Raw genomic sequence first — 18,638 nt, 5'->3', positions numbered from 1 at the left:
TAATTCTTTGTGAATCTAATTCACTTGAATAAATTATTTGAATCTCATTCAAATGTTTCTTTCCAACTTAATTTGAATTATAGATCACATCCATAATCAATTACATATTAATCATATTAATATACAATTTCCTCAAATTAATTTGAACAATTCAAATCATTCCTCTTTAATATCCTTTAGTGAGCTAACAAGGGGACCTGATAGACTTGTAGATCAGAAGCTTTAACAATATGAGATTAATTGGCTAAATTCATTAACCAAGTTAATCAATATTCGCTAACTGTGAGTACACTCTACTAAATACCCATAATTGCACTCTTCTCACTACATATATATTTTTGCGTCCACAAATATAGACCAATAACATCAAATTAGTCCTCCATGGGTGTTCGTAACTCCAACTAGGTCAAATTATCGTTTTATCCCTAGGTTATCTCTTGACCCCTTAAATACCAGTGCCCCTCTAACGAACAACCTGTTTATAGTCTAACCAATAAAAAGAAACCCATCTTGGGCCAATGAGGGGGTAGGACCCTTTGTTCAAGTCTCGGAGACACCACTTAAGGGAATACTCATCTACTTATCCTGAAAACAGAAATGAGTGAATTCCATCTTATATTATTATGTTCCCAGCTCCCCACTCGGTCTTGTCCCTAAAATGGTAAGCTTATTGAGTTAGCGAACTTGCCACTCTCACCCATACAAATCAAAGGACAATCCCTTGTGAACAAGAGTTCATAATATACTCAAGATTAAGATTAAGTTGCTTAGGTCATCCTAATGAAATAGAAACCTAACTAGTCAACGGTGTTACATCTAGTGGTTACTATTTCATGGTCCAGTCTTATGCAAACTCATTGCATAGGATATCTCCACTTTTTTTTATCACCTACACAAATGCGTTGGATTGTTGTGTCTATATCAAATACAAAATAGGTCGTATCCATAGTGTTACCAAGATAAGGTATCCGACCTTATCACTATACTATAGACCATTTATGTTGTATCTTGAACATTGATCCCTGTATGTCTCCATATACAGTTCAAGACCCATAAGACAGCCTTAAATGTTAGTTTATTAGTTTTAGGGTTATTAAGACAAAATAGAAAATAATACAATAACATTTATTGAATTAACATCTATAACTCTTTATTGATGACGGTCGATTAATAACACTTACTATCTACGAGTTTTAGGCATAAAACCCAACACTATCACCTCCAGCTAAAAAAACAATGCCATTGAGAATAGCCAAATGATCTGATATTTTTGTACCTTCCACTATTGGCAATGTGTGAAACTTCTCCTCCAGGTACAACCGATTTGAGACGTTTTTTTCCTTATACATTGCTTCAAGCTTCTCCTAAAGCTTTTTGGCTGTTCAGATTTCATGCACGTTTGCAATAACATTCTTAACCAAATTTAGCCTGATTGCATTCTCAAATCCATCTCCTCCCAATCTTCATCACTCATGCTGGATGTCTTAGAACCTTTACTGAAACTACCGTTAGACTCTCCTAGACCACCATCACCGCTTAACTCTTTAGAAGCACCACTGCCTGGTCTACCCTTCAAGGCCTTGTGTAACCTAGCTTGTATCAACACATCTTTGACTTGTTCTTGCCACAAACTGAAGTTGATCATTCCATCAAATTTTTCCACATTAAACTTTACTAAACTCATAAAGCTTGACATATCTATTTCCTTTCCTAGTAAAACAACAAATATTGAACAATTCACACCATCACAAACATTGCAACCCGTTTAAAAAATTATTTACTGATGTAAAAGCTTAAACAATGTTGTAACCACATAACACACTCAGAAATTCAAGAAACTTCGAATCTAACATTATGATACCACTTATCGGAAAAAATCCTTCACTTTTACTGCAGGCAAAAGCAGAAAATATCATAGAAAATAAAAGAAAACAATAAAATAGGAAACACAAGAATTTACGTGGAAAACTCCCAACTCGGAGAAAAACCACGACCCACCAGAAATAAATCCATTATGTAAAAATATATTACAATCACATAGAACAATTATCTCTCCCGACCCCAACTACAAGAGAACTTTCTCAAAACTTTTATACTACTTACACAATTTTCACACTCTCAAACTACAGGAATTTAATTAGAATTAGCACACTCAAGCTTAAAGTGTTTCTAATTGAGATGATTGAAAACCAAAGACATAAACTTTTTTTTTATAGATTTGGAGCCCATGACTTTTGTAAACGTTTTCGATGGGGGGCAAACTCATGACTTTCCTAAACTAAGACAAGCCTATGACCTTCCTAAATCTTTCTTAGGTGAGAAAAATACACTTTTAATATTTTACCAAAAACCCAACAAGGATCTACATTTTACCTTCCATCAAAAGGAACTGGATCCTCAATTATTATGAAAGCTAGGGAGCCTCACATTCTCATAAAAAATTATCTGGAAATTCGTTAAACAAAAATCGTGGTCTTCTCCTCCTCCGGAATGCTACAAATTAAATGTTGATGCCGCAAATTTCTTGGATTCAATCACTTAGCGATTCATTTCTCTCTTGCCATTTCTCCTTTGTCCCCATGCACTCTAATAATCTTCCTCATTTTGTACCTAAATTGGCAAGGAAAAACACTGATACCACCCTTTGGACCAATAATTTCCATACCATTTTTTTCAATTAGCAGAAAAATATTGTATTACATTTTTGCCCTTAGAAGCTTAATAAATTGAGTATTTTGTCTTCAAAAAAATAATAATTATGGTATTAGTTGGAAATTTTAATTGGTTATGATTTGAGCTTCTTTTAGATTTTTGTTAATAATATTCAATTATAATTTTTTAAGATAACCAAGTTGATTAAAATGACTAGACTATTTTTAAACCAAATATATATATATATATATATATATATATGACGTGGCTATTTTAATTTTTAGAGGGGAAAAGGTTGTTTTTGTTTAAGACACTAGTTTTCTTTCCTCCTCATTCTTGTTGTTCTCAGAAAAAGAATGAAAAACGTGGATGGATAGAGGATGTGACGTGGCAACTGCGGTTCGTACCGGAAAGTTAGCCAAGAGTGTCTGCAACCTCAACTCAACTACCACTTCCTCTCCTCGTTGAATACTGGCCGCCAGCTTTCTTCCCTCCCTGAAACCTCCAGCTCCGACGCCGGTTCGATGCTCTGATGGCGGCCGATTTAGCGCGGTTCTCTCTGTGGTCTCACCAGAGGCTATTCTTTCACTCCGCCACCAAACCTAATGCTTCTTTGTTTGACTCAAGGCCTGGATTTCTCCCCATACAGCATCGCCCTCAGACTCAAGTACGGAAACAGTATCCACGCCGTTTCGGAAGATGCTTGGGGCATCGTTTCGTTGTTTCAAATTCCCTTGGTGCCGAACCTCGAGCACAAAACACGCTGCTTCAACAGGAGCGGCGCCATGAGTCTTCGGTTCTTCTTGATGTCTCTGGAATGATGTGCGGTGCGTGCGTCTCCCGCGTCAAATCGATTCTCTCGTCCGACCACCGAGTTGACTCTGTGGTGGTTAATATGTTGACTGAGACTGCGGCGATTCGGTTAAAATCGGATGATATTGCTGCGGAGGCTGTTTCGGCGGTGAATGTAGCGGAGAGTCTGGCGCGGAGACTGACGGATTGTGGTTTTCCGACGAATTTGAGGAACTCGGAGCTCGGAGTGGCGGAGAATGTGAGAAAATGGAAGGATATGGTTGAGAAGAAACGGAGAATGCTGGTTAAGAGTCGGAATCGTGTGGCTGTTGCTTGGACTTTGGTTGCCTTGTGCTGTGGCTCACACGCATCGCATATCTTGCACCCTCTTGGCATTCATATCCACCACGGTATTTTGCAATCTTATAACGAAGTGCCGTTTTAGTCTAATGATTTATTGCTGAACCTAAATGTATGTCATGTGGATGGCTCAATTCTGGTTTCTGAATTACAATTAATTTACAGGCAATCAGGAATTTCATAAGTTTTAAATTCATTAATTAGAATTGTAAATTTTGGAGGCCTGCTGTGGTTTTAAGCAAATATGAAGTGTTTCTGGTGATCTTTAAGCATTTTCAGAGCATAACGCAAGACCAGCCTGCAATAAAATTCAAATTGAATTAAGTTGACTTATTTTGTTGTTTCAGGACCACTGATGGAGATACTTCATAACTCCTATGCGAAGGGTTGTTTTGCTTTGGTTGCTCTTTTAGGACCAGGACGAGGTCTGTTTATCCACTTTATTTGATCGTTTATATTGCTAGTTTTTGAAAAGGAATCGTGTTAGCATCATGGAAATATTGCTTATTACAACAGGATTATTGAACTAACATTGGGTTTCTTTCTTCTATTCTTCCTTTCCTCGTGTCATTTAGCTGTAGGTGTGTGGAAACTCTTTTTGACCAGTAAATAGCTGATAATTATTTTAAAGGCCTTTGTCGAGTAGTTATTTGTGTTCCTGCCCTTCTGGATAGGAAGTAGTATTTCCCTACTGCTAATGAGACGACCAAACCAAACTTGCCATTATGATCTTTTATGATGTACAATGATAGTTTGCTGCAGAACTTCTTCTTGACGGCCTGAGGGCATTCAAGAAGGGATCACCTAATATGAACTCTCTTGTGGGTTTTGGAGCAGTTGCTGCATTTATTATCAGTGCAGTAAGTCGCTTTGTCAAAGATCTCAATTTCTCCAAGGCTATTATTTGGTTATTGTTATTTTTTATTAGAAAAGAATTGCAGTAGTTTGTTAGGAATCAAGGTAGTATGGGTTACCTTTGTCCCACATTGGTTAGAATGAAATGGCCGATGTGGTACTTAAGTGGCTTGGCTCTCCTACCCCAATAGTTGGCTTTTGGGATGTGGTTCTCCAAGGTGCTTAAGTACCTAACATAGTTTAATATTAGCTTACGAATTTTAAACCGTCATCTCTTGTAGGTCTCACTTCTTAATCCTGAGCTAGACTGGGATGCCTCATTTTTTGATGAGCCGGTGACTTGCTCAACCTTCGGCTCCATCATCATGATTCAATTGATAATACTTACTCTACGTTCACATTCAGTTTCTGTTATTGAATTTTCTATTATAAGATGAAATTTGACTCTTGATTATGCATTTCTCAGTGCAACTCCTTTTTTTTAGTGTGCAGGTCATGCTTCTTGGTTTTGTACTGCTTGGGCGCTCTTTGGAGGAAAGAGCAAGGGTTAAGGCCTCTAGTGATATGAATGAACTTTTAGTAAGTTTCAATCAATCTTAAAACAGTTAAACATTACTGTTGTAATACAGAACTTTTTCTATATTTCTTATGATAATTTTACAAGAGGGAGCATCCCTTATATATACACCTATGATAGCTAATTAAGGAAAACCTTCAAAAAATGTACATATGGAAAGAATAAAAGTAAACTCAAATTACAGGGAATAAAATCATATGTATAAGGTAAGAGGTGATTTCCCATATTCAACACTCCCCCTCAAGCTGCGCAATATATGTTGATTAAGTCCAACTTGATTTTTAAGTCTTCAAACATATTCTTGGAAAGGGCCTTTGTTAGTATGTCAACAATTTGCCTTTTGGTAGGTATGTAGTTGAGTGAGATGCTTTTGTTTTCAATTTTTTCTTTAATAAAGTACCAATCAATGTCCACATGTTTTATGCGATCATGATGGACTGGGTCTTTGGCGATACTGATAGTAGCTTGATTATCACAATGTACCTCCATTGGTTCTTCTGATTTGATTTTAAGTTCAGATAGAATGCTTTTGAGCCACATTCCTTCACATATTCCTTGAGCTAGAGCTCTTAGTTCTGCTTTGGCACTACTTCTGGATACTACAGATTGTTTCTTGCTTCGCTAGGTGACTAAATTTCCACAAACAAAGGTGCAATATCCGGAAGTTGACCTTCTGTCTATTTTTGAGCTTGCCCAATCGGCATTTGTGAAGATTTCAATGTTTCTTCTCTTAGATTTCTTGAAGTATAATCCCTCTCCTGGAGTCCCTTTCAAGTACCTGAGTATTTTGTATACAGCTTGCATATTGTTTTCTGTTGGACTGTTCATAAATTGACTTACAAAGCTAACTGCAAAACAGATTCCAACTAGCCTTTGATACTGATCTTTGTTAACCAGTTTGTGATTGTTTTCTTTGATTATATGATTGTTAGTGTCAATTGGAGTATTAGCAGGCTTGCATCCAAGCATTTCAGTTTCCTTTAACAGGTCAAGGACATATTTTCTTTGAGAAATGCTCAAGCCTGTTTTTGAGCGGGCCACTTCCATTCCTAGGAAGTATTTAAGGAAGTTTTAGGTTTCTTATTTCTTCTTCATGGTCTCTAGTAAGGATAATGTCATCTACATAGACAATGATAATTGCTATTTTACTTGTGCAAGAATGTTTGACGACGAGAGTATGGTCAGATTGACATTGTGAGTACCCGTTTTCCCTTACCACTCTTGAGAATTTATCAAACCACACCCTAGGGGATTGTTTTAGGCCATATAGGGATTTTTTGAGTTTGCATACCTTATTTATGGTTTGAGTAGATTTTACACCGGCCAGTATATCCATATACACTTCTTCTTCTAAGTCTCCATTAAGGAAGACATTCTTTATGTCTAATTGGTGAAGAATCCAATCATTATTCACAGTTAGGGAAAACAGGACACGAATAGTATTTAATTTTGCTACCGGGGCAAATGTTTCTTGATAGTCAATGCCATAGGACTGGGTGAATCCTTTGGCGACGAGTCTAGCTATGAACCTATCTATTTCTCCATTAGCCTTGTACTTGATGGTGAAGATCCATTTGCATCCTACTGTTTTCTTTCCTGGAGGTAGGTCTATTATTTCCCATGTGTGGTTCTTTTCCAAGGCCTTTATTTCGTCTAATACAACTTACTTCCAATTAATGTCATTGAGGGCTTCATAGACATTGTTCAGAATGTAAACTTGGGATAGTGTGGTTGTGAAAGCTTTAAACTTGGGAGAGAGGTTTTTGTAGGACAGGTAGTTTTAGATGGGATGCATCGTATAGGTTCTTACCCCTTTCCGTTTTGCAATAGGAAGATCAATGTCTTCATTAAGTGTTTCAGCTGTGGAGTTGGAGACATGATTTTCCTGTATTTCGGTTGGGTTTTGATTGAGTACTGGTGCACGTTCAAGGGTGTTCTTCCTTCTAGTATAGACTATAGGGTCTTTCCTACTTTCTGGTGGGCCTTGATTGAGAATATCTATTTCATGTATATAAGGAACATATGGAGCACTCTCTTCAAAGAGATCTAGTTTTTGGGTTTCTTCGCTTTCCAAAAGTTTTCCATTTTCTATGAGGGTAGATGGTTCAATGGTGTTTTGCTTTTTGAAGTAAGGTTGAGTTTCAAAGAAGGTTACATCCATGGATGTATAGAACCTTTTTATAGTTGGTGAGTAGCATTTATATCCCTTTTGGCTTGGAGCATAACCGAAAAAGATGCATTTTATTGCCTTAGGATCTAACTTACTCCTATTGGGTCTATGATCTTGGACAAAGACTGTGCAACCAAATATTTTTAAAGGGACCTGAGAAAATAATCTATCATGTGGAAATACTTCCTTAAGTTTTTGTAAGGGAGTTTTGAAGCCTAATATTCGAGAGGACATTCTATTAATAAGGTAGGTGGCTGTTAGAACCGCTTCTCCCCAAAAAAGGTGGGGGGTGTTAACGTGACACATTAAAGCTCTAGAAACTTCTAGGAGGTGTCTGTTTTTTCTCTCTGCAATTCCATTTTGCTGGGAATGTTAGGACATGTACTCAGGTGGGCAATACCTTTTTCGTTTAGAAAATTTTTCAAGGAAGTGTTAAAATAATCCTTAGCATTGTCAGTGTGAAGAATTTGGATTTTGGTGTTAAAAGAGATTGAAAATCATGGCAAACAGATTCTGGAATATGGAAGTAACTTCAGATTTTTCTTTCATTAAAAACACCCAAGTAAGTCTAGTGTGATCATCGATAAATGAAACAAACCATTTAGCTCCTGTTACATTCTGAACTCTACTAGGTTCCCAAACATCACTATGCATCATAGAAAAGGGATAAAAGGGTTTACATGTGCTTATCGGATATAAGGATTGAGCCAACTTTGCCATTTCACAAGACTCACATTGAAACACTTGAGAACTTTTATTGAAAATATCTGGAAACATTCGTTTTAAATATAGAAAATTGGGATGTTCTAAACGATTATGCCATAACATTATTGTACTATCATAATTGTCTTTAGAAGCAACAAAAGTAGATGTACTAACATAATCATCTTTAGAGACAACAAAATTAGATGAACTAGATGTACTATCATAATAGTCTTTAGAAATAAAACGAGATTTGCTAAGACATAACTCCTTGACTTGAGGCTTAAGAGCATTTAGTATGTAGAGACCCGAGGTTTCCTTAGCATTGCCAATTATCTTCCCCGAATGCAAATCTTGAAATATGCAATTATGTGAGTAGAAAGTTGCACTGCAGTTTTTCATAAACGTTAGTTTGCTTATGGAAAGAAGATTACATTTAAGATTTGGGACATGCAACACATTTTCTAATACTAGATCTTTAGATACAAACACATTTCCAGTTCCCATTACTTTAGAATAGGTACCATCGGCAATCTTTACAGTAATTTGACTGTTACAGTGTGTGTAGTTAGTTAAAAGTGAGATGTCACCTGTCATGTGATCTGATGCACTAGAGTCAATAATCCAAGTACTACAATTTTCTTTGGTTGCATTAAGGGCCCAAAGAAAGTTACCTAATTGTACCATTGTTGCTACGCTGGTTTCTGATGTTTTTTGAGTAGGTTTCGGTTGGCCGAATAGTTTTTGGAGAAGGTCCAACTGCTCCTTAGTAAACACATTATATTCAGGGTTGACGTTACCTTCTGATGATGTACTTGCTTGATAGGCCTTTCCACGTCTGTCTTCTGTACCTTTGTTGGGCTTCCAATCTGGAGGTTTTCCATGAATATCCCAACACACTTCTTTAGTATGTCCTGGTTTTTTACAGTGTTCACACCATGGTCTTGGTTTTCGTTGCCGATTTTGAGTTCCTGTGTAGTTCTGGTTTCGATTGTAATGGTTATTATGAGTATTTGTACGTACCTCATTACCAAGGTTTCGAGCAGGTAAGGCTGATCCTTCAGATTTGAACTGGCAGTCACTCCTAACATTAGTTCTTCCTGCTTTCTTCTCTTCTCACTTCTGCAAAAACTTCTCTGATGTTAGGTAATGATTTAATAGCTAAGATTCTACCACGTACCTTATCGAGTTCTTTATTAAGGCCAAGCAGAAATTTGAACACTCGTTTCTTTTCAACTATCTTTTTGAATGTAGCTTCATCTGCAGCGCATTCCCACTTATGGCTTTCAAATACGTCCAGTTGCTGCCAAAGTCGAGATAGTCGAGTAAAATAGTGAGTGACTTGCATATCTCCTTGCCGTAGCTCATGAATTTTGCCTTCAATTTCAAATGACTCTGCAGTATTTTCTTGATCAGAATAAGTTTCACGAGCTGCTTCCCAGATTTCAATTTCAAATGACTCTGCAGTTGAGAAGAGTAAAAAACCTTCACCAATCTCTGTCGTCATGGAGTTGATTAGCCATGACATAACCATATTATTTTCCACTTTCCATGTCTTGTATCTTTGATCAGCTTGGTCTGGGATAGGATTTTTGCTTGACAGGTAATCTTCCTTTTCTTTTCCACATATGAACATCATAACTGATTGTGACCAATGTAGGTAATTCCTTCCATTTAATTTATGATTAATAATTGGAAGTATGGTCCCTTCAGTATTGTTAGAATTTATGGATGCCATAAAAGATTGTTGATTGGCAAAATAATTAATTAAGCAAGAAATAGGAAAAAGGAAAAAAAAACGATGAAAAACTAATCAAAAAGTCGTCCAGACCTGGCTCACGCTCCAGACCCGAGATTTCACCCAATCCGACCCAGAAGACTACGACCCGGTTCGATCCAATTTGTTCACTCCACCTGTGTTGTTTTTGACCCGTTCACTCGCAGTTCCGTCAACCCGATCCGACCCTGAAGACGCTTACCTGGTTTCGACCTGACTTTGTTCGCGCGACCCGGCACAACTTAACCCGTTCCCTCGAGGTTTCGTCGATGATGCTGCCGCGATTTCGTTTTCGGTGATCTCCACCCACGATCCGCGACTACTCACGAGAGGAGACGAGAATTTCGGGAATCGGCACCCACAGTCGATGACTTCTGGTTGATGAAGGTGTTCGTGGTCGTCGGATGAATGTTTTTGCTTTAGAGAATGTGTTTCGGCTGTGAATGCTTCGGATTAGTTGCAATCCACTAGTTCAATGCGATTTGATGCGTTTCTCTTCGGACGTGAAGCTCCACGCAAGGAATCGTTGGAGGTTTCTTTTGGTGCACTACTTCCAGCAAATAGGTATGTTTGAGATTTTCTATTTTCTTTTCTAGGGTTTCGGATGTGAAACCTATAGAAAAGATTCATAGAATTGGCTCTAATACCATGTTGTAATACAAAACTTTTTCTATATTTCTTATGATAATTTTACAAGAGGGAGCATCCCTTATATATACACCTATGATAACTAATTAAGGAAAACTTTATAACAGTAAAAAAATGTACATATAGAAAGAATAAAAGTAAACTCAAATTACAGGGAATAAAATCATATGTATAAGGTAAGAGGTGATTTCCCATATTCAACAATTACAATGCATGTGTCTATTGGATCATTACCAGGGTTAAATATCCATTAGTTACTGCCACATGCTTTTAAGTCCTTGTGACATTCTATCTTTGTTCTAGAAGAAATTTTTGACCGATCAAAAGTTTTCGTATAGCAATGAAAAAATTGCATGTCATTATATGTGACCTTCGAAAATTTAGCCAGTGTTGATTAATCATCGATTAAATCAGATAACATGACATTGGAAACTAGAAGATGTCTTGTGTCTTTCTTATGCCTACGTGGTACAATACATTAGCCATGTGAAAGTTGGATCCAAATAAAACTGCTTTTGTGTACACACACAAGGCCTAAGAAAACCATAGGTCCAGAGGAAGCTATTCAACGTTCAAGACACCATGTAGAAAGTTCAAAATAGAAGACAATTTGAAATTATACAGCAGTCAAGATTTTGACAACTAAATTTCACAAATTCTAAAGAACTTTTGTCGTTCAAACCTCAATATTTCAGCCTATCACAAGTACAAAGTTGAAGATTAAGCCACTTTGATTTAAGATATACACCCTTGAGTCAAAAGTTATGTTTAAAGTGTTTGTATGGCATCGTGGTTCTCTCTGACCTATTGGGCTCCTTGTTACTTCTGATGCTTGTGGCTCTAGCATTCTCTTTTCTCCTAGATGCTTGGCATAAGTTATTTATTTATCTAAATATTCATGTTTTGGCAGTTACAAAGTTGACGATTAAGCCACTTTGATTTAAGATATACACCCTTGAGTCAAAAGTTATGTTCAAAGAGTTTGTATGAAATCGTGGTTCTCTCTGACCCATTGGGCTCCTTGTTAATTCTGATGCTTGTGGCTCTAGCATTCTCTTTTCTCCTAGTTGCTTGGCATAAGTTATTTATTTGTCTAAATATTCATGTTTTGGCAGTCATTGATCTCTTCTCATTCACGACTTGTGATAACTCCATCAGAAAGAGATTCCTCTACAAATGATGTGCTTTGCTCGGATGCAATGTGCATTAAGGTGTCTACTGATGACATTCGGGTTGGAGACTCAGTATTAGTTTTGCCAGGAGAGACTATTCCTGTGGATGTAAGCACCAGAGATTATTAGCAAACAATGTCCCAATAACTATGTCAATAGTTATTTTTCTCAATCACATGTCTTCCTCTGCCTTCTTTAAGATCTTCCTCTGCCTTCAATTTATTCTTCCTTACCTTAAGGAGGAACGATTTGAAAATGCTTAGCTAATAATAACATTGACTGAATAGGGGAAGGTTCTCGCGGGAAGAAGCGTTGTAGATGAATCAATGCTTACTGGGGAATCTCTACCTGTATTTAAGGAAGCAGGCCTTATGGTCTCAGCTGGAACTGTGAACTGGGTATGATTTTTCCTTGATGTTTAGGATTTCAAAATGCATGATTATTCAGATTTACATACAAGTGGGATATGCCACCTTATTTCAAACAGATTACTTTTTTTGGGCATAAATAAAAAATTGATATCTTCTAGGATGGCCCTTTGAGAATTGAAGCGTCTTCTACTGGCTTGAACTCAACAATCTCCAAGATTGTTAGAATGGTACGTGAACCAGTTCTTAAATTTATATTTTGCAGGAATTACATGGATATGCACAATGGTTCATTTCCTTTTCTTAATGGGATATCTTTTAGAATTGACGACCACAATAGTAATCTTTTCTTTTAGGTTTCTATTACAGTTTCAAGATATTATCAGGTATACAGTTGGAGGGTTCATCATTTCATGTGGTTGTTCTTGTGTTCTGGTTGCTTGTAAAGGAAAATAATTTTGCTCTAGGTGAGCCTAATTGAAAATTAGTTTGGATCTGGACAAAAGTTTTCACAAAATTCTATCAGCTCAATTTGAGTTATCCTTGCATGAGTTCCTTTCCACTGCACATACATAGAAAAGATTGCTGCTTAAAACTACTGGGTGAAGGAGGGACGGATATTTCCCAGATGAATCCATTCTTAAGCTTTATACATAACCATCAGGTTGAGGATGCGCAAGGCCATGAAGCACCTATACAAAGGCTCGCAGATTCCATAGCTGGGCCATTTGTGTACACTGTATTAACTCTCTCAGCGGCAACGTTTGCTTTTTGGTAAGCATGCACATCTTATTTTTCTACTTGAAAAAACTCTGGTGTTTAATGTCTGAAAGGGTGATGAAGGGGCTAATAAGAATTTGGGTGAGTTCTCAATGAACCTCGTATATATCTGACATGATTCAAAGATGATAATTCCTATTGCTGTGAAAGTTCCTTGAGAAATGTATGATATATCTTTAGAGTTAACTCAACTATTAAGAGTATTTTGCTGCAATATGCTTGTTTATTTACATGGTAACATTTTATTTCCAGGTACTGCTTTGGAACCCATATTTTTCCTGATGTTTTGATCAATGATATTGCTGGACCAGATGGAGACCCCTTGCTTTTAAGCTTGAAACTTTCAGTTGATGTCTTGGTAAGTGGATGCTGAGCTTTTGTACCGTAGACTTTGGAGTCTCAAACTTTGTTGCCAAAAAAATGCACGATTGCTTGATAATGAGTGCATGCAATTTTAATACGTAAAGCAGGGGGAAAATTCTAGATTACAGTCGTGCCACATTTTCCATTTTCTAGTACCTCATCTATTGTCTACTGGTTTGTTTCTTATGTGTAGACGCATCTTCTCTAGTTTGGACTAATTGACAAGGGTATTCACAAAATAGCTAGAATGTATTGGATACAGATAAGAAACTTGTTTACTTTGTGAGTAGGAATCTAAAGTCAATTTAGGTTGATTTGGTTTTTTTCCCCTTTTAGTAACTACTTTTTATGTCTTTTTTAGAATATTTAGTTTCCTCGTAGATTGTTATTTGTTTGATATTTCCAATTTTATTGTTAAGATGTTTCATTTCTTATTTTTCTTAAGAGAGACAAATTTCTTTTTTCAGGTTATCAATATCAAATTCATCGTTGACCAAATATATATTGAGTGGAATTCCTTTTACATCATTGTGTTTGAGAATGCATTTGAATCTTGACATAATATTTTCATCTAGTCAAAATTGTTTTTTCTATGTTTGGCACCAGTGTTTTGGTTTAAAGCAAATTTGAAAATTACAATCTGAATGTGAAGATCTAAAAGAACAGTTTTTTTTTTTTCTTGCTTCATTATTTTAAGAACCCAGTAGGTTTCGCTCATAATAATTAATAAGTGGGTTTCAGCAAAAATGCATGTGAAAAATATTTTCAAACTCACCTTATCCACATACATACACAGACAGACACAAAAAGGGGGAAAAAATTAAGCTCATTCTTCATTTGTAATCACAAAATAGGACGAAGATAACTTTGGCTATGGTCAAATTGGATTTTCACGTGATTTAGGAATGGGAAATTTATGTCAAAGATTACAGAGACATGATGGAAAATCTTAGTACAACCATGGTATCAGATTTCTCATAAATTAGATGTGCATATCCTAATCTTGGTTTAACCCACATCACATTGTCGTGCTAAATGTGGTAAACTTTCTCTATACTTTTATTACCATGGGAAAAAAAGTTAAAGTGCATGATTCGTAGTGTTGGCAAATTGGTTCTTCTTCAGGTAGTTTCTTGCCCATGTGCACTTGGACTTGCCACTCCCACAGCAATTCTAGTTGGCACCTCCCTTGGTGAGTTCCAATTTCATTTCATAGAAATTATGAAATTAGTGGGATGTTTAACATTTACATCAATTGTGATTCGATCATATGTATATATATTCTCCTTGATCTGCTTCTTAAGAACTTTGAATGATGACATGAATCCAAAAATAAGTGGTTTCTGGAAGTTAATAAAATGTATTACAATAAAAATGAGAGAAAATCCTAGGAGCATGTCCAACAAGGGAAAGAGGGATAGAGACTATTTTCCCAATGAAGCTAAAAGGAGGCGCAGATCTTGTTCACATATGATGGATGTACACTGGCACATTTTGTAGTTTTGTTTCATGCTTGTATTTAAGTTGATACTGTCAAAACTGATTGCTCGTATTTGAATCATATGTCTGATTTTGTACTCTTTATTTCATATTTGCTTAAGAACACCTGACTTAGATTACTATATCTCATTCCACTTCAACCTTCCTACTGCTAAATCTCATAAAATTAAAATAATAAATAAATAAAGACCCTTTGTTGGTGCTCTTATGTTGTTGTGCACAACAAATTGATCAGGGGCTAGACGAGGACTTCTAATAAGAGGAGGAGATGTATTGGAACGTCTGGCCGGCATAGATTGCATTGCTTTGGACAAGGTGATTATTTTATGATGTTGCAATCCTCATTTTAACTCACACTCAGACAACCACGTGAAACTTCTCACCAAAGTTCTCCTAAATTACTTTTTAATTTTGAAATGTAAGTTTTATTGGATCATATAGGCAATGTTCTTCAGTCTCACCAAATTTCTCAACTTTCAGACAGGAACACTTACTGAAGGAAAGCCGACTGTCTCTTCTGTGGTTTCTTTTGTTTATGGTGAAACAGAAATACTTCAAGTTGCTGCTGCAGTGGAGAAAACTGCTTCACATCCAATTGCAAAAGCTATCATAGAAAAAGCAGAATCTTTGAATTTGACCATACCAGTCACAAGAGGGCAACTGGTAGAACCGGGTTTTGGATCATTTGCCAATGTAAATGGGCAACTAGTTGCAGTTGGTTCATTAGAATGGGTTAATGATCGATTTGAGAAAAAAGCAAGCATCTCTGATCTTAAGAATATTGAGCGCTCTGTGATTCAGTCACTAGAGGGGATATCATCTTCAAATAATTCAAAAACAGTTGTTTACGTTGGAAGCGAAGGAGAGGGCATCATTGGTGCTATTGTAATATCTGATCGGTTGCGCCATGATGCGGTATTCACTGTTAATAGGTAATTTCATTTTCATCCAGTGGCTTTCTGAGTAATCTGCTATCATAAGTTCTAATTTTTTGTTTCCACAAGTAAAATTCATAGTAGCAGCAACGACTGGATTAGCAACCAACTCTTTGTTTGAGATCCAAATGAATTTAAGAATAATATTCACCTTGTTTACTTTCTTGTGACATCAAGAAAAGGAACGTCTGAAAAATGTTATTATCATGATGCCGATTGCTTTGGATTCTCAACACTTTTCTAGGATGTTCTTTTTATTTGAATAATATACTTAATATAGGTTGTCAGCTATACTGAACATTGTGTCCTCGTGCTTAATCTGTTGCTTTATTTGGAAGGCTCCAGAAGAAGGGAATCAGAACAGTCCTCTTATCTGGAGACAGGGAAGAGGCAGTTGCAAGTGTGGCCAAGACAGTTGGAATAGAAGAAGAATTTGTCCACTCATCTTTGACTCCTCAAGAAAAATCTGACCTTATTTCTACTCTGAAAACTGCAGGACAACGAGTTGCTATGGTATGGTTTTACATGTTGATGATTTGTGCAAGAGAGTTTACCTGCACGTGTTACTGACTCACTTGCAATTTACAATGTCTAAGGGCATTATGGCACTATGAAAAAAAATGGATGTTCTTCCCATTCAATTTGAAGTTGTCATTTTATTCCTGATTTTTGTTTATAATTGATATTCAAGCACTTGAAGTAAGGTAGATATTTCCATTAAAGTTTACATTCTATCTTGAATCTTAATCCTTCATTTAAACCACCACTCCTGATGATAAGTATTGCGAGTCCCAGATATGCCCTAGACTATCAGATGTAAAAATGGATCCTCTAGAACCAACCACCCGTGCCCTTTCAATCTTATGTGGCCGAAATTACTATATCTCACCTGCCTTTTGGTTTTTCGTAGGTTGGTGATGGTATAAATGATGCACCATCTTTGGCTTCTTCCGATGTTGGGATTGCTCTGCAGCTTGAAGCACATGAAAATGCTGCTTCAAATGCTGCATCCATTTTACTTCTTGGAAATAGAATATCTCAGGTACTACCATTTTCTCAATACTTTTTGTTCCACTTTGTTTCTTTTGGTTAATTTTTCATAATCTGATGTATGTAAAGTAAGTCTTTCTGCATTGTTCTTGTAGACAGATTCAAAACTAAGTTGGTATATGTAATAATTATGTACGTTGTATATTTCACATTGGGATAGAATTATTGTTCTTCTTTCGTTATACAAACGCCAGTTAATATCAAAAGTTAGAGGCCGGATACTACCGTTTGTGTGGTTCTAAATTCTTTTAAATATACTACTACAAGATTGTAATGATTATTAACAATTGAAAGACTCTTCTTTAGTTGTTTTGGCAGGGAGGAGTAATCTCTACCCCTTGCCCTCAGGGTGTCTGTGTTCCTTTGAATATTAGTATTTGTTTCCCATCTCCAAAACCCTTTTTGTGGTTCTCTTTAGCATTCTAGTTTAATATACACCATTATCTTCTTAGAAAAAAGGAGTTTTTCATCAGTTTCTTAATTGTTTAAAGATTTTTTCTCTCAGGAAGGAACAACTCATTTATGGCATGTTCCTCTAGGGGTTTTCTTTTTTTTTTTTTCCTTTCTTTTCTCTCTCTCTCTCTCTCTCTCTCTCTCTCTCTCTCTCTCTCTCTCTCTTATGTGTGTGCTGGTCTTTAGGTGCAATGATTCCTAGGGTAATAATTTTCTCCAATACAGTAGGAAGTTTTCATTGTATAACAAAACCCCAACACTAGAAAATATGAACCACAAATACCCTCCTTCATTTTGATAACTCCGCATGCCCTTTCTGCCAGCTTGTTGACGCAATGGAACTAGCACAAGCAACAATGTCTAAGGTGTACCAGAATCTGTCGTGGGCAATAGCTTACAATGTCGTTGCCATTCCAATTGCTGCTGGAGTGCTACTCCCAGGATTTGACTTTGCAATGACTCCTTCACTTTCAGGTAGATGCATACTAATCTCTCCTGTCTCCTCTTATTAGTAAAAATAATCACTCCCAAAATCACTAAAGAGAAACAAAAGCAATTCGTTCTCATACGTCATACCATTCCCAAAGTTATTTTGTTCTATTGTGATTTGTAACAATAAGAACAGCTTGTTTCTTTGATTAAAAAAAAAAAAGACTGCTCTTTAAATTTCTTTGGTTTCTCAGGTGGGCTTATGGCTCTAAGTTCAATATTCGTCGTCACCAACTCATTACTTCTGCAGATCCATGCCCCCAAAGAAGCTCAAAAATCTACCTGAATGGCATACAAAATATGTTAAGTAGCTCCCGTTTTAATAAATTATAGAGTCAATTGGACATCAAACGGGTCAGTTAAGTGCATATCCATGACTCTCTCTGTGCTTTAATTTCTTATAACTTTGGACAAACCTGGAACTAACTTGACAGTATTTGTGTTTTAAGGGAGCTCTTTTTTTCTCTCTCTCTCTCACCGAGAGTATTTGTGTTTTAATAAATATATAAATAAAAACTCACGTGAACTTCATCCATAAAATACCATATTGCTCATTCTTTTAGGAGTGAGGTTGGCAGAATGGGGGATTGGGAATTCTTCCTATTTTTGATATTGAAACCATTGAATTTAATGGGCCATTGCCTAATTGGTAAAAGAAATATTCCCTTCTTGAAAGCTTATCTTGTTTTGTCCTGAGATTTTATCTCATATGCATATGTATTATGTAGATTCGAAGTATCATTCCTCACTTTTCAGTGCTTTTTCTGTTTTTCATCTCTGACCAAGGTTTTTGCTTGTATATTGATATGGAAAGGCACAGCTTTTAAATTTGAAATCCAATGAATATGAATAGTTTCACTGCATGTGATCAATGATCATATAGAAATTGCATTACTTTGTGAGGGAAAAGAAAACATCTTGATTGTTGTGCAAACATTTGTAACAATTTAGATTACTTGTGAGTTTAACAATCTAAGTAGCATTAACATGTTTCT

At 36.4% G+C, this 18,638-nt stretch overlaps 1 protein-coding gene across 2 annotated transcripts; it reads left to right on the top strand.

Moving 5' to 3' along the window:
* Positions 1–2,976: 2,976 nt before the first annotated feature.
* LOC120085579 (copper-transporting ATPase PAA2, chloroplastic) lies at positions 2,977–18,197 on the top strand. Of its 2 annotated transcripts, none has more exons than XM_039041629.1 (17): positions 2,977–3,854; positions 4,152–4,229; positions 4,567–4,664; positions 4,941–4,994; positions 5,152–5,238; positions 11,649–11,813; positions 11,993–12,103; positions 12,235–12,303; positions 12,738–12,847; positions 13,106–13,211; positions 14,342–14,408; positions 14,952–15,031; positions 15,158–15,648; positions 15,990–16,164; positions 16,562–16,693; positions 17,478–17,628; positions 17,838–18,197. In XM_039041629.1, exons 1-17 carry the CDS (start codon positions 3,185–3,187, stop codon positions 17,927–17,929), a joined length of 2,736 nt encoding a protein of 911 aa, XP_038897557.1. In that variant the 5' UTR covers positions 2,977–3,184; the 3' UTR covers positions 17,930–18,197. The 2 variants fall into 2 exon arrangements, with proteins under 2 accessions (XP_038897557.1, XP_038897558.1); XM_039041630.1 differs by having other exon boundaries at positions 2,978–3,854; positions 15,197–15,648.
* The last annotated feature ends 441 nt before the right edge of the window (positions 18,198–18,638 follow it).

The sequence above is a fragment of the Benincasa hispida genome, chromosome 9 (assembly GCF_009727055.1).
Source record: "Benincasa hispida cultivar B227 chromosome 9, ASM972705v1, whole genome shotgun sequence".
Taxonomy (NCBI): Eukaryota; Viridiplantae; Streptophyta; class Magnoliopsida; order Cucurbitales; family Cucurbitaceae; genus Benincasa; species Benincasa hispida.
The sequence above is the reverse complement of the archived record's forward strand: the minus strand, read 5'-3'. Positions and strand labels throughout refer to the sequence as shown.